Genomic DNA, 15273 nt, shown 5'->3' on the forward strand with positions numbered 1-15273 from the left:
TCCGAGGGTCTCCATTTGTGGCCTTTCCTCTCTACGATACCGACGTCACGGCGCTGTGGAAAGCGCCATTCCCTACTAGTACTTTAGTTGACTCGACAGGTAGACAACCGCGCAAGTTGGAGATTCAAGACTCAGAATCTCCCATATTATTTGAAAGAATCGAGCTTGTAATTCCTCTATTTAACTCTATTTAACATTGTCCTGTTTTGCCTGATTCCCAGCGAACGATGAGCTGCTGGCCCTTCTGCCTTATGCAAACCTTCAAGTCCGTACCTTAGCGAGACCGAGCTTTCGGATCCGGCACGGAACTCGGACCAACCGAACTGAGTAATTTCAGACCTGTTCAGGACCCAAGGTGGTCTCCAGAGCAAATGACACAAGCCCCTATATGGGTATACGTTTTTCAGCTTGTCGAAGCTCCCAGCCCCATTAGGGAAACTGTCCATACCAATACTCATCAATCCTTCTCGGAGTCAGACAGCATGAGAGTCTGATCCTTGGTGGGCAATCCTCCGAGGACTGCATTGCAGCCAGGAGATCGTTTCAAATGTCTCTTGATGAAGGACGCCTTTGACAATTTTGTTCGGCATACCTGGCAACGTCGCCTTGGATCAGGTACGTTGTTCTCTTTGGACCACGTTTTGTGATAGCGAAAAGAGTGCTCGTTCCGCTCCTTGGATGTTGCAAATGTCATGGGGCACTTTTCGTCGCCGCATTTGAATCGTCGTTGGTGTCGTTTTCCGTGTCGTCTGTTGGAAGTTCAGATGTTTTGTGGGTTTGGCAAGGCATGGAAAGGGTCAGACTTACCGAAACTTTTCACCCGCCTCATACCACTTTTGATGCTCGAGACAGAAGACACGTCCTGGTTGCGATGCTCCAGAACAGTCAGTTCAGTCCTGTCCAAATACAGCAGGAGGAGTTCAATACCATCAACAACGAACAACAGGCTTGGTTGCTCCTGAAGGGTACCTTGACAGAATTCAGCCGGCTCATGACTTGGCGAGCGAAGGCCAGGAACATGTGTAAACTCCGACAACTAAGCCATCGGAGTAGGCCCATGGGGAGCTGCCCATATATTCGCATCGACGTTGGGGTTGTCGGATGGGTCTTCATTGGAAGCAGAAACCTCTACCATGAATTGTTGTTGAGTGCTACAGGATGACTCGGTCTCTATCGCCGATCTCTGGACCCTATCCCCAGCATGGTTGAAATTGGCTTCATACTCATCGTATTCTAGGCAGTGCGTAGGTTGAAACAAGTGATTGGTCTCAACACAATCGAGCAAATTGGGGTTGATGTCTTGAAGGGCTGTATCAACAAGGGCTGAGCTGTGATCTGTCTCAATCAGCAGATCGACCGGAGGCCAGCCTATTGGATCCCACGTGGACAAATCTTCATTGCCTAAAAGCTCTGTGAGTATAGTGCTAGGGCTCTCCAACTCCTCAAACTGCTCGGAAGATGCCTGGAAGCTCATGGTATGAGGCTTTCAAGGATCTCTTTCTCATCGAGTGGAGGAGTCGCCTGGTCCGATTGCGATCCGGACGAAGAAAACGTAATGAAAATGGAAAAAGTCAGCAGGCGACAGTCCGAACTGACGACATATATATACCTTCATATCATGTGTTCCCAAAAAAGAAAAGTGGGAAATGCGGGCGGGTATAGTCGTTTCGGTAGTCTGAAATCCGGTTTCCCAACCAAATCGAAGTTCACTGATCTCGAGCTGTTCAGGCCTATCGCTGCTTCAGACCTTATCTGTGTTGGCCTTACTTCGGGCTTCGCGGAGAAGCTCTCCAATGAGACGCAGAAGTGCATAGCCCTGTTCCTGGTCTTGATAGAGAGCCTAACCTTGAATCCGTTGGGACGAGCTAATACCTCACGGGATGGTGGGCTGGCCTCCTGCAGCTGTTACACAAAGTAAAGCGGCCAAGGATGACTACTTCCATAAGTTTGGTGGAATTACTACGTATATGTCGTCACGATCATTTTCTTATCCCGTGACATTGCGCAGACGTTTACGAAGCTGTATAAATATCTTGCGAATATGGTGGGAGCAACAGAGCAATGCTGAAGGACGTCGGCGCCTTTGATCTACCTATGCAGCAGTCGCTATTCAAGATCCATTTCTCAAATTCACCACATCAACATGGTTCCAGTTGCGACTTCACCACGTTCGTATCATGAGCCTCCTGGAGCTACATACAGCTGTCTATTTCATCGCCGCTGACTACTGCTACAGCTGGGCTTATCTCGATGAAGTCTCGAGTCATCAACAAGTTTTATGAGCCCCTGGTTCTTTTGAAGGCAATGAACGATGAGATGACAAGCCTGGCCGAATTCGTCGACCCAGATGATCTCAACTATCGCGGAGATGTGAAAAAAATCTTCCAGGCCTTTGTATACAAGCTAGCTCATGTTTGCGACAGTACCCCGGGTAACGGGGGCAGTACCGTCACCTCAATCATGCTGCTTCGCGGCTCCGAGGGAACAAATGTTGAGTATCATCTTGCATCAAATCAGCGATGTGCAGATGATCTCGAGAATGTCAGGGCATACCTTCAACATTTACTTGAGCGGGTTGACAGAGCATCAACGTCAGGAAGGACCTCGGAGCTGCGTAAGGACCTGCTGAACGCAGTAATCTGGTTCAACAGACCCAGAATCAACTCCTATATCGTCAGACTTGAGATTGAGATACAGCGTTGCATCAAGAATGCTCGAAATGGTAGGCCAAGCTGTAGAACGTTCGACGACAGTATAAATGACTTATCGTACGTTGATAGAGGAACCAGTCATTGAATCCCTGACAAGGACTCTCGGACTGCTTGAGTTTCACGATGACAGGATGGCCACTCAATCTCATTGTGAGTTCTACGCTGTTATGTATCAATGAAACTGCATGTTTCCAGGAATTTTTGACCTGATTAGATAATGTCGCAGATCTTGACAAATGTAATGCCCTTCTTCACAACCTAATAAGATTGAAAGCCTCTGAGATATGGGGATACATCGACCAACGAGCGACAGGGGTTCGTTTGGATGGAGTCACAAGCAGCTCCTCTTCTTGTTGGCCTGAACTACGGCATATGGTTAACCGTCTTCTGGCATATTGTAAGGATATCGAGTTCTTCCTTCTTGCGAAAGACAACTGGCCTGAGATATTTCGAAACTTCATGATCTTGGTTCACCCATCGAGTCACCCGCTCTCGCGACCAAGACGGAACAAAAGTATGACCGCCGAAGGCATTGTCGGTCGCATGACCCGCAAAGAAGACATCATCGAAAGATTCAGGCAATTCGTCCAAGACCTGCAAATCATGCACTTGGACCAAAGAATTCAAACAGAATACCAAAAAGACAACTTTCATCCAATTGTCCACTCGGAGATTTTGCTGCTTGATCACGTCGAGAAAACAGCGGGAGGCATTTCCCCTGACAGGTTCTTCAATAATTGGATGTACATCGGCAGCAGCAAGCCAACCTGCCGGCTCTGCGAGTACTACTTCGAGGAGCACCGGTCTGGCGTCGGGCATCGAAGCAGTCACAAGAACCTTTATATCAGCTGGCGCGTTCCTGATGTACTCCAATCCGAAGGTCACGGAGGCGAAGAGAAGCGACAAGTTATGGTCGATAGGTTGCTTTTGAGGATTCGCAAAGATGCCTTCAATCTCGTGGAGAAAAAGGTGAGGCCGACATTCAGGAACCACGATTCCATCACGTCATCCGTCAGCATGACTCTGCATGGGAAATGGAGCGAGGCTTCTGACATATCTGATGTCATGGCCTCAATGGGAAGTCTGCAATTGAACAACGATGGAGATACTCAGTGAGCGGAGTCAAATTTGAGGGATCTGCCCAAATTGGAAAGACACCGTCGCGAATTTTAGGTTTCATGTCAGAATGATTTTCACCAATACTTGACGCCTGAAGACGAGATCCCACCGGCGAACTGCATGCCTATAGTGGGATTCGCATTGTTATCTCCCTACTGTTTAATTAGCGCAATTACAAAATCGAGCTTAATCATGTGATGCGGTACACTACACGTAAGCGCTGGGGTGCTTTGTTGGTGGCTGAATCCCTCAGGTTCATTCATCTCATGGTCATAGACCCCGCACCTGTCGGTGGCGTGAAGAAGAGGCGTGATGTTTGCGTTCCACAACGTACGACCTCAACACCTGCTCGTTAGTCAAACCAACGCTCTTCATGCTCGTAATGCCTTCAAAAGTATTCAGTATATTTGAGTGGATATCTCATCATCCTATAACGGCTGCCATCGCACTGTTGATACCCGTAATACTGCTGGTTTGCCTCCGCCCGCCAAGTCAAGATGAGCCACCGTCACTTCCCGACGTCGTGCCTTTCATCAGCAATACCTATCAATACATGACGAATGTCAGAAGACTTATGGAGCGTGCAAGGTTCGTCAAGATGAAATGGCAGGTCGCTCTGTATATTGAGGCGTCGCTGACTTGTTACTTGTAAGCCGTTCCATGAATCACAGCAACATCGTCAAGTTCTACCTAGGACCAATGCGCGTATACTTTGTACAGGGGGGGGAAAGCGTGCAAGCCATGTTTCGATCGTCTACCAGCATCAGCTCGAACAAGTTCATCCTACTGGTCATGAGAAACCTGCAAGGGTCCGCCCAAAAAGATGTCGACAAGTTCGCAAACGATCTCTCGGGGCGGCAAAGAGTACCTGCACCCGGCTACGAAAACACACCGCAAGAGGAGCGATATTGGTACACTTTGCATCACATTACCGTTGAACATCTATCACGCGCAGAGCCCACCGCTCATTTAGCAGAGACTTACACAAACTTCTTTAACGAGGCTTTGGAAAAGCAACCTGTGGGCCAGTGGGCGACTGTTCGTCTTTTAGAATTCTTGAAGAGGGAGATGTGTGCGAGCGCCATCAGGTCATTCTGCGGCACCGAGTTATTAGAGATGTTTCCGGACTACGTCGAGCAGTTCTGGCGTTTCGATAGCATCGCTTTTCAGGTTGTGTATGGGCTACCAAAGTGGATCAACAGCGGTCCGGTAAATGAACGCGATAAGTTGAACGGCATGACGCAGGAGTATCTGAGAAAGGCCTTTGCAAAATTTGATTGGGACGGTTCTGTGGTGGATTCCATCTGGGAGCCCACGTTCGGATCAAGCTACGTTCGCAAGATGACCAAATGGCTTCACGACACAGATATGGCTCCGGAGACTCAAGCCGGTTTCTACATGATTGCGATCTTTGGGTACGTCTGACAGCTTCGTGTTGACAAGGTGCACTGATGCTAATCTGTCAGAATAAACGCGAACACAATACCAATCACCACATGGGCGATGATTGAGCTCTTGCGAGATCAGAAGCTGTTCCAAGCAGTTCGCAGCGAGGCCCTTGAGACCCTTAATGTGGATCCCGTTACCGGGAAGCGGTCCTTCAATGTATCCAAGCTCATCTCAATGCCGCTGATGCAGTCTATTTATACGGAGTGCATGCGTCTTCATGTCTCCATTGCGCTCTCCAGAGAAGTCGTCGAGACGACCACGCTCCACGGCTTCCGCTTGGAGAAAGGCTCAATAATTCAGGCCCCGACGCATTTTGTGCACTTGGACGAGCAGATATGGAGCCAGGAAGGACATTCTGCTTCTGAGTTTTGGGCAGAGAGACATCTAAAGCATGTGAAGAAAGTAGAAGAAGGTACTGATCGACTGACCACCGAAAAGCAGTTTGTATTGGCGGGAAAGACCAATGAGTTCATCCCGTTTGGTAAGTGGACTTTCCTGAGTTTCAATGACGAGGGGCATGTCACCACAATGACAGAGTAAACTAACATCATGCATAGGTGGTGGACCATCCATGTGTCCGGGGCGGTTCTTTGCCAAACAAGAGATTCTTCTCACAATCGCCATCCTTGTCACAAAGTTCGACATGGAGTTTGTTGAGTGGACAAATTTGGACGGGTCCAAGTCTGATCGACCCCCTGTGGATGATGAGCGGTACTTTGGTACAGCTGCTGTACCTCCGGATCGCGATGTCAAGGTACGGTGGAAGAAACTATGGTGACTTCTCCAACTCCAAGCCTTCTTACGAGTTGGTACGTGAAGTCATGTGTGATAAGTGACCTCAATAGTCCCCAAAATCCAATCTTAACTTCGACTGTGGGTGTATGTTCGCAAATTTGCTCTTTAGTGAGCCATGATTTCTGGTTTAATATGTGCCTTATATACTTCTAATGATGAACTATGAACATGAAGGGAATCCCACGGTGACGGTTCACAACTGCGAAGTTGTCATCGGAAATGAGACGGACACTGTTCCTTAAGCGTCACTCGGAAGAATAGAAGGGTCAGCATTCTCGACCAGCATCTGTACATACTCATCGAACCAAGCACCAGCCCTAGGTGCACCCTCAAGACCACAGCGTCCGTCGCTCTCGCCACCTGGCTTCACCCACACGATGGAGTCAATATGGGTGTTGTTCACCGGCGTGCCGGGCTGCATACCGAACCCGGCTGGATGGACATTGCACCATTCACCCCACTCGGCTCTGCTGTTGGAGACACGGCCTTGATCGATGATAAACCGGGATGGCAGATCTTCAGCCTCCAGGTAGGGAGAAAGGGATAGCGCGTAGTTGTTCTCGTCATACGAGTTGCTCCATTCTGTGTAGTTGGCGCGGGGGTTGGCGTGGAAGGGGTTGTAGTTTGAGACGTTGGTCGAGAAACCGCGGATCTTGGTGTTATTGCCGGCCTTCTGGACGACCTTGGCGAAGAGCTTCGCGGCTTTGATCTTTGTCAGTAACTCATGTCGTCGGAAAGTGAGTTTTTGTCAATCACGAGACTTACAAGGCTCTAGGTTGTCGTTCCAGCCTAGCCATCCACCATGAGCAGCATCAATGTAGAGGTTGACGTTATCATACTGCAAGCTTGAAATAGCATACGCAATACCATCCTCGTACACCGGTTGCGCCTTGGCACAGAACTCGATTCCCAAGTTCGTTACAAGGTTCGCCAAGGAATCCGGCTCGAGAACAACGGCAAAGGTCAAGTCACTGGCAGCAGCTAGCTTCTCTGCGTATGGCTTGACAAAGGTCTCCTTGTACAACTCAAGCCCGTTGTTCTCGCTGCTGAATTCGCCAGCACTCTCTCCTGCACTGCAATCTCTGTCAGGGAGGTCGTAGAGTACCAGACCGACAATTTGCTGCTCGCCCGTCTTAGACTGAACGGCACGGGCTCGTTCAATAGCCGTGTCGATATTTGCTAGACCAGCAACGTCCGCAATCCAGACAAATGTACCGATATCTTGGATGGTTCGGACCTTGCCTGCGTTTACAGTGTCACCCTTGGCGACGAAGGCATCATGAGTCTGTTCAAGCTTATCGGCCCAGTCTGGGTTGGCGTAAAGCTTCTTCCCGTCGAAGGGGTTTGTTGTGTCGTTGCCGGTGCCTGCACGGCGGAAGTGATGTCCTCTCGTACCAAAGCGAGGTGATGCCGATACTGCTCCTAGGGTAGAAAGAAGAGTTAGAAGTGAAGCGAAATGCATTTTGACGATTGTCTGAATGAGCAGCTACTCGACCGGCGGGTTTGCTTGCGTGGATGTCAACTCATTCGCAATATCTTCTCCGTGTAGCAAACTTGCTGCTTCTTATACCTCGAGAGCTGGTCCAGTGATCACGTTTGCTACGGCAGTGTCTCTCCCATACCGGAGTGAATGTCGCCAGGTCAAGAACGGAACCAAAGGCGCCTCGCTACAATGCGACGGTTATGATTTACCAAAGGGCCGTCAACACAGTTCTCCGTCCGAGAAGCCTAATTGAGAGAGGATCGACGCACAATTCAGGGCAAAGCGCCAGACTCGATGCATTATGCGATGGTGAAATGTGAGAAATAGATTGCAGGCCGAACAATCGTTGGGTTCCGGCTGCCGTCCCTGGCAGGTGGCTAAGATCTGATTTGTCGGAAAATAACAAGATGCTCGAATTGCCGAGCTAGGCCAAGATCCTTGATTGGAACCGACGGCTTCTCTTCCGAACTCCCAATTCGGAGCCACCTACCTGGTCACTCACCTCTGGACAACTGGCCTTTTGGACTTTCTATTGTGAGCCTGTAACTCAACAGCACTAAAATTGATTGTTTCAAAAGCATACTCACTGGCTATGGAGAGTTATGCACGTGATTTTTGACATTCCTTGATTCGGGATATCGGGCTGGTGAACCGTCAACCCACAAGGCCTAAGGACAGTTACATACCGTAGTCTACCTATTAAGATACACGAAGCTCTTCTGATTGTGTTACTGCTGTTCGTTTGTAATTGTCTTAGTCAGCTTATCAGATGGCATCTTACCTACCTCAGTGCGCCAGGGTCTCCAACGTTGATGGAAGGGCTCACTCACACCATCTAGCAAATATTCTGCCAGTGGCTAACACTCATATTCGTGGGACCATTTGAACAGATTTTAGTCGATTATATGTATAGAATCTTGGACTCTGTCAGATGTTTCTATTGCTAATGGCTCTCTCCATCTTGCAAAACCAGGATCTCTAGACCGAACAAGAATCTTTGAAACTAGAGCATAACAACACCGAGCCTTATACGCCCTTTTTTGCTTCTCATAATCGTCAATCTGTGTTTCATTCGGGTGCTTCAGTTGCGGCATGAAATTATGCGAGCGAAGGCATAAGAGCTCAACATGTTATGCCTTTGACATGTTATGCCTTCTTCGCCTACAAGTAGTCATCACCCGTGAGACGACCCATTACTGGTGAGATTTCTCTCCGTAAGCGACAGTCTTGATCATACACACCCTTCTTGTTCTATGAAAAGATGATTAGTATACCAGGATCACTGCAAATCGCTTACCTATGTTGGGACAATAAGTATCTTACTTCTAAGAGTACTTACCTACAGTAGAGTATCTGACAATCCATAGAGTCCTAGTACCTACTTGAAACGACGTGTACGACATCCCACTTAATCAAACATCAGGAGTAGAAGGAATGTCAATCACCAGGGGGTCGTCATCCCAGCTGTATCTCACGATAGTTTCAATGCCTCCATTGTCGTTTTATGTCAATGGCTCCGGAGGGATAATTGACGTCAAGGTTTTGCCAGCAAGCGTTCCATGATCCGTTCAATCCTCCCAACGGCGCCGACCAATTCGTTCTCTCCCGATTAAGTGTCACACGAGCTAGAAGACGATCCTTGCAGGTGTCAGCATATTAGCGGGCATCCTACCAGCCAAATCGACGAGTTATGTGCAGCCCAGTAGCCAACCATCTGACCGCTAGCTTAACGCGGAAATCCCATGAAACATAAGACGCGTATTTCAGCGGCTTATCTTCATCTAAGACATGATTTGACAGTGAACTGGTTCCACTGCCACTATGGTTCCTTTTTCCTTATACGCGAGAAAGAGGTTGCTAACGCCCTCGCGACACCCTAGTGGTTCTAGCGCTGATACGATCTACCGAATACGGTCAGCATTTCGTACGCGAAGGATCCTAGGCGGCAGCGTAGCAGGGTCCCTCAGTAAGCTTTCCTCCGCCTCCGTCGGCGAATTTTTACTCCCTGATTGCACGTCACCGCTAAGGTTTGCGAAAACGAGAGGACTGAAGGGCCCCAGAGACACGTGGGGAACGCGGAGAAGGCGTTCGTGGAATCCGTAGTCCGTTCGAACTGTGTGACAGATTGCGACGTTCAGGGTTCAGCTGGGGTCGTACAGCGTACAAAGATCCGACTGCCCCGCAAGACAAACTTGAGACGTTTATCGATCTCGTCGATCTCCGTCATCAGTGTGTTCTCTTTGAAGCATCGATAATATGTTGTGGCTACTGTGGGCGCCAGTCGCTCTCGCGGCTGTAATCATCGCAGTGGATCGACTGCGTAAGAAGATAAAGCCGAATTACGGGCTTCCACTCGTTGGATCTCCTAATGAACGGAGCCTGTCTTCCGCTATTATCGATGGCTATCAAAAGGTGATTTTGCCGGGCTTCCTGTACTTCCTACTGAATCGTCAACTAACCGAGACCCGAATGACAGTATCCAGACACGGCGTTCGTGGTTCCAAGCGATCCCCCAAGGGTCATGCTGCCAATGAACCTATACCAAGAGGTTATCCAAGCACCAGACTCTGAGATGTCCTTCGCTGCTGAGATTTACGACATCTTCCTCGGCCGCTACACTCACGTCGGCGAGAGTCGATGGGAAGTAATCGAGGCCGTACGAATCGACTTGACAAGGAATATGTCTGGTGTTCTCCGGCCAATTCAGGAGGAAGCTAAATTCGGCTTGAGTCAGCTAATTGGAAATTCGGCAGAGTGGAAGACTCTCAATAGCTACCATCTAGTTCTCCGCATGATCGGGTTGATGACTGGCCGGGTCTTCGTTGGCATGCCCTTGAGTCGCGAGGAGGACTGGATTAGGGCTTCGATTACCTTCGCTACAGATGTGGGCAAAAGTCGTATGGCTGCCCTCCGATGGAACCCGTGGATCAGGCCTTTTGTCCTCCCGTTTCTTCCTGAGGTGCGCCATACGCGCCGAGCGCTTCAAAAAGCAAACGAGCAGATGCGACCTTTGGTCAAGGAAGTTCTCCGAAGTGAGAGCTTGCCTGGCGAAAAGCCGGCGAAACCAGGTGCTCCTGGGGCTTTCGTATCGTGGATGATGAAGTATCTGACTGCCGAGGAGAAGACTCCAGAGACAATGGGGACTAACCAGATGTTGCTTTCGTTTGCTGCCATTCACACAACTTCCGGCACAACCACGTTGGTATGAACCTAGATTACATGCTGAATGGTCCAAAGTTCGAGCTAACGTTTTTCAGGCTCTTCACGACTTGCTTGGCCGCCCCGAGTACATCGAGCCTCTGCGTGAGGAGATTGAAGAAGCCATCAAAGAAGATGGTGTAGAGAAAGACGAAAATGGGCAAGTGTTCCTTTCGAAGTCTTCTATGGGCAAGTTGAAGAAGCTCGATAGCTTCATCAAGGAAAGTCAGCGCACAAGTCCATTGAGCTTTGGTAAGTTACTCCTATTCTAGTATCAACTCGAGTCCAAAACTCACCTAAGGGAAAAGCCGGCACATCCAGAAGGCTTCGCAAAGATCAGACCTTTTCCAATGGCATGAAGTTGCCAGCTGGAACAGCCATCTCCTTCCCATTGTGGGCTGTATAGTAAGTCGCACACGCCATGAGGCTTTGATGCCAGAGCCCAGGTGAAACTCAAAATCAGAGCGAGGCTCACAAATCCTAGTAATTCTACCACAACAAAGACCTTCAGCCCAGAGTATAATGCCGAGACTGGCAATGCACCACCAAGCGAATTCGACGGTTTCCGTTTCGCACGCCTACGAGATCAACCAGGTCGTGAGATGAAGCACCAAGCTGCGACAACTGGACCAGATGCGTTCAACTTTGGGCATGGCCCGCACGCATGTCCGGGACGCTTCTTCGCTGTCTATGTGATCAAGTGCATATTCATTGAGTTGTTGATGAACTATGACATCCATCTGAAGGGAAGTGCCGGTAAGACGACGGAGAGACCACCGAACCAAATCAACAAAATGATCGTGCAACCGAATTTCGGGGCCGAGGTTGAGGTGCGAAAGCGTACGAAGGTTTGAACTCGGGGACTGGCTTTGAACATAAAGGGGCCCGAGATGTTTTAAATAAGACTCATAATCTAGGCGAGACGAGCAATCATTTTCAATAGCAGCAGAGCGATATTCAAGATTCTAAAGTTTGCAACCAAAAGGGTACCCGGGGCGCGAGTCTTTGACTACTTGGATCACTGATCGAAGGGCAAAAAGATGATGTCAATCGCTGACGGGAATTGAGCCCGACGTGGCTGGTAATTGTTAGTTATTGTACTGATGCTGGTGATCGTGGAATGAGGCTTACGGGTCGAACCCACAACCTTGAGATTAAGAGTCTCACGCTCTACCGATTGAGCTAGCCGGGCAGTTATGAACAACTGCTGGTTGTTGAAGCGGCGGCTTCGTCGGTGGGATCATGTAGATGGGGCACGATACTATCGAGACCCTAGACTCAGGGCACCAAAATTTTCGAATCTAAGTGAGGCCGAAGTGGATCGTGGAACCAGGCCAAACCATGTTAATGTAAAACCCTTGGCGGCGGACCATCGGCTGCGTGATCGACAGGCCCCATCATGAATAAGGAACCGTCAAGTTCGGATGAACCGCCCAACAATTGTGCCCAAGAGACTCTTCGGACGGCGAGAATGCGAGAGGATGGAAATAGAGATCACTCTGCGTGGATTGACGCCATCTGGCATCTGAGCCAAGCAAGTGCCGAGTCGCGGGTGAGTCTCCCTTTTTGCAGCACACGGAGCGTCACACTCCGTCTTCAAATACATGAAGGCCAAGCCCCCTTCCGTCATCCCGGTTCGATGCTCTGAGGCCCCGGCAAACATGCTCAATCAAGAGAGACGGGATGGATTGTGGAGACGCAAAATTAACCTCCGCCACCCCTGGAATCTTAATGATCACCATACCCTTCCCCGGTGAGCCCCCTACGGCACACGGCGAGATTGACACAACGAGGGGGACAGTTCGGGACGAAGGGAGAGCCGCCCGACTTTCGTTTATAACAAACATTGATATCCCACCGGCGAAGCCACTCCTCTGGTTTCTCGGGACGATGCTGTTTCAGCTAATCTTTTCGATTCTCTTCCTTTTCTTGTAACATCCCCGCGTTGATCTTCCGTGAAATCATGGCGAGATCCACGGCGCTTTCTCTCCGTGCCGTCCTCGCGTTTGCCGCTGGCGTGTATTCGCAGAACTGCATCGGCAGCACCGGAGCTAAGGTCTACGAGGCCGAAAATGGGGTTCTCAACGGAACCACCGTCGCGACGGAGCAAGCTGGCTTCACAGGTATGGCACGGTTATCATTCAATATTAGTCTCATCGTTTATTGACTTTTGGTGGTTCACAGGCACCGGCTACGTAACTGGCTTCGAGGATGCCACCGACAAGGTCACCATCAACCTGGACTGCCAGGGCGAAGGACAGAAGCTATTCGACCTCAACATCAGATACGCTGGTATCTACGGCGAGAAGCGCACCAATGTCATTCTCAATGGCGGTGCCGCTAGCGAGGTGCTCTTGGCCGCGACCGAGACCTGGGCCAACGTCTCCGCCGGTCAGGTGCTGCTCAACGAGGGCAACAACACGCTTGACATTGTAACGCACTGGGGATGGTACCTCATCGACTCCATCACGCTCACGCCCACCGAGGCCCGCGGACCTCACAATGTCAACACGGCTCTCGTCAACGCGAAGTCCAATGCTGATGCCAACGCCCTGTACACCTACCTTCGCTCCATCTATGGCAAGAACATCCTCTCCGGTCAGCAGGAACTCAACTACGCGAACTGGGTGAACGAGACCATCGGCAAGTCACCCGCCCTCGTCAGCGTCGACCTGATGGACTACTCTCCCAGCCGCGTCGAGCGGGGAACTGTTGGTACTGCCGTCGAGGAGGCCATCATCCACCACGAGCGCGGTGGTATCGTCTCCGTGCTCTGGCACTGGAACGCGCCTACTGGTCTGTACGACACGGAGGAGAACAAGTGGTGGAGCGGTTTCTACACTCGCGCCACCGACTTTGATGTCTCAACTGCCCTTGCTGACACCACCAACGCCAACTACACCCTCATTATCCGCGACATCGACGCCATCGCCGTCCAGCTCAAGAAGCTCCAGGATGCCGGAGTCCCCGTTCTTTGGCGCCCACTTCACGAGGCCGAGGGAGCGTGGTTCTGGTGGGGAGCTAAGGGCCCCGAGGCGTGCAAGAAGCTCTGGGCTCTGGTCTACGACCGTCTCACCAACCATCATGAGCTGAACAACCTCGTCTGGATCTGGAACTCGGTTGCTGCCGACTGGTATCCCGGCGATGATACCGTCGACGTTCTCAGCGCGGACGTCTACGCTCAAGGCCACGGCGTAAGCTTATTTTCATTTTCTTTCCTTTCACAGAATCCGTTGTTAACATGACCACAGCCCATGACGACTCAGTATAACGACCTCATCACGCTCGGACAGGACAAGAAGCTCATCGCGGCTACCGAGGTCGGCAGCGCTCCCTTCCCCGATCTTCTCCAGGCTTACGAGGCCCACTGGCTGTACTTCTGCGTCTGGAGCGATGGCTTCATCAACAACACCGAATGGAACAGTGTCGATGACTTGAAGAAAGTGAGTAGCATTGCCAACCCCTGTCTGCGCCGTGCTGGGCCTCTGGTACTAACATTTGAACTCAAAGATCTACGAGAGCGAGTATGTCCTCACTCTTGACGAGATTCAGGGATGGAGAGGTTGAGGATCGGGATATCGAGAAGAGCTTGCCTTCTTCTACTACCTTCTCTGTAAATACTTTTACCAAATCAGTGTATAAAAATCAAAGACTGCTGAGTCTTGTCTTCGAATTTCTCCGCGAGAACTCAGTTCGGTCTGTCCGGGGAAACGGCGCCAACCCTGGAGTTGCTGTCTTTGTCAACACACTGGACGAGCCGACGGATGGCCTGATCGGGACTAAGATGAGCGTCGATGAGCTGTTACGCGTCTTTCAACCGGGTCCTGGCCAGCCATCTAGCCCCGAAATTCTAGACCCGAGTTTAGCCCTGCAATACGACAAGCGCACTTTGGGAGAAAATCCTATACCTTTGACGTCAGCAGCTTCTGTCATCAATGCACCGACAAGCAGCGACCCTGTGAGCAGGGACTGGCCTAACGATACCAAAGGGGATTTTGACGAAGGGAATGACGAAGGGGATGACGAAGGGGATGACGAAGGGGACGATGAAGAGGACTACTCAGGGAGTGACATGGAATATTCCGATATCGAAGGGTTTAAGGAATTGGAGTTTGACGAGAACCCCAGCGGGTATGTCCCTGGCGAAGAGCTCAGAGTCATAAACTTTCGGCGGAACCGTGGTGTCTATGGACAGCCAACCTGGAGAGACATAAAGGGTTATATGGATGGAGTCCGACTCTGATTCAGACTTCGATGGCGCGTTCTATAATAAAGAGGAACAAGAGTGGGAATTCCGATACAACCCGCGCCGGTTTAGGTAAGGAACACTGGGTGCGACAAAGTATTGGATGGGCTGTCTACGTGTAATATCAATTGTATATCTTGATGGGCTTGAATTTGTACCTGCAAGTTTGCAGCTTGTTCCCGATTATGCTCAACGTGAACGGGAAAGCGACTCTCATCGCCCATTTATCTTGCAGATTTCAATGTCTGCCTTGCAGCCTGCTCTTCGCTAAG

The 15273-nt window shown here is 50.3% G+C and overlaps 6 protein-coding genes across 6 annotated transcripts; 4 read left to right on the forward strand and 2 right to left on the reverse strand.

Annotated features, from left to right (window-relative positions):
* Positions 1 to 457: 457 nt before the first annotated feature.
* On the reverse strand, positions 458 to 1474 carry CPAR01_12006 (uncharacterized protein; the record flags this gene model as incomplete). The annotated part of the gene is made up of 3 exons (XM_060496264.1): positions 458 to 749; positions 804 to 995; positions 1038 to 1474. The coding sequence occupies 3 exons, from the start codon at positions 1472 to 1474 to the stop codon at positions 458 to 460; spliced, it is 921 nt and encodes a 306-aa protein (XP_060345049.1).
* A 669-nt stretch (positions 1475 to 2143) lies between these two features.
* On the forward strand, positions 2144 to 3827 carry CPAR01_12007 (uncharacterized protein; the record flags this gene model as incomplete). Its single annotated transcript, XM_060496265.1, has 4 exons — positions 2144 to 2168; positions 2237 to 2722; positions 2781 to 2861; positions 2938 to 3827. 4 exons carry the CDS (start codon positions 2144 to 2146, stop codon positions 3825 to 3827), a joined length of 1482 nt encoding a protein of 493 aa, XP_060345050.1.
* Positions 3828 to 4027: 200 nt separating this feature from the next.
* CPAR01_12008 (uncharacterized protein) lies at positions 4028 to 6057 on the forward strand (the record flags this gene model as incomplete). The annotated part of the gene is made up of 5 exons (XM_060496266.1): positions 4028 to 4181; positions 4226 to 4418; positions 4484 to 5245; positions 5297 to 5760; positions 5837 to 6057. 5 exons carry the CDS (start codon positions 4028 to 4030, stop codon positions 6055 to 6057), a joined length of 1794 nt encoding a protein of 597 aa, XP_060345051.1.
* Positions 6058 to 6312: 255 nt separating this feature from the next.
* CPAR01_12009 (endoglucanase-6B) lies at positions 6313 to 7536 on the reverse strand (the record flags this gene model as incomplete). Its single annotated transcript, XM_060496267.1, has 2 exons — positions 6313 to 6776; positions 6840 to 7536. The coding sequence occupies 2 exons, from the start codon at positions 7534 to 7536 to the stop codon at positions 6313 to 6315; spliced, it is 1161 nt and encodes a 386-aa protein (XP_060345052.1).
* Positions 7537 to 10087: 2551 nt separating this feature from the next.
* CPAR01_12010 (uncharacterized protein) lies at positions 10088 to 11609 on the forward strand (the record flags this gene model as incomplete). Its single annotated transcript, XM_060496268.1, has 4 exons — positions 10088 to 10759; positions 10815 to 11007; positions 11064 to 11160; positions 11240 to 11609. 4 exons carry the CDS (start codon positions 10088 to 10090, stop codon positions 11607 to 11609), a joined length of 1332 nt encoding a protein of 443 aa, XP_060345053.1.
* Positions 11610 to 12718: 1109 nt separating this feature from the next.
* Positions 12719 to 14998, forward strand: CPAR01_12011 (glycosyl hydrolase family 26; the record flags this gene model as incomplete). Its single annotated transcript, XM_060496269.1, has 5 exons — positions 12719 to 12878; positions 12940 to 13949; positions 14007 to 14198; positions 14266 to 14317; positions 14391 to 14998. 5 exons carry the CDS (start codon positions 12719 to 12721, stop codon positions 14996 to 14998), a joined length of 2022 nt encoding a protein of 673 aa, XP_060345054.1.
* Between the last annotated feature and the right edge of the window lie 275 nt (positions 14999 to 15273).

Source organism: Colletotrichum paranaense, assembly GCF_030867605.1.
Source record: "Colletotrichum paranaense strain IMI 384185 chromosome Unknown Scaffold_10.1, whole genome shotgun sequence".
In the NCBI taxonomy this organism is placed as follows: domain Eukaryota; kingdom Fungi; phylum Ascomycota; class Sordariomycetes; order Glomerellales; family Glomerellaceae; genus Colletotrichum; species Colletotrichum paranaense.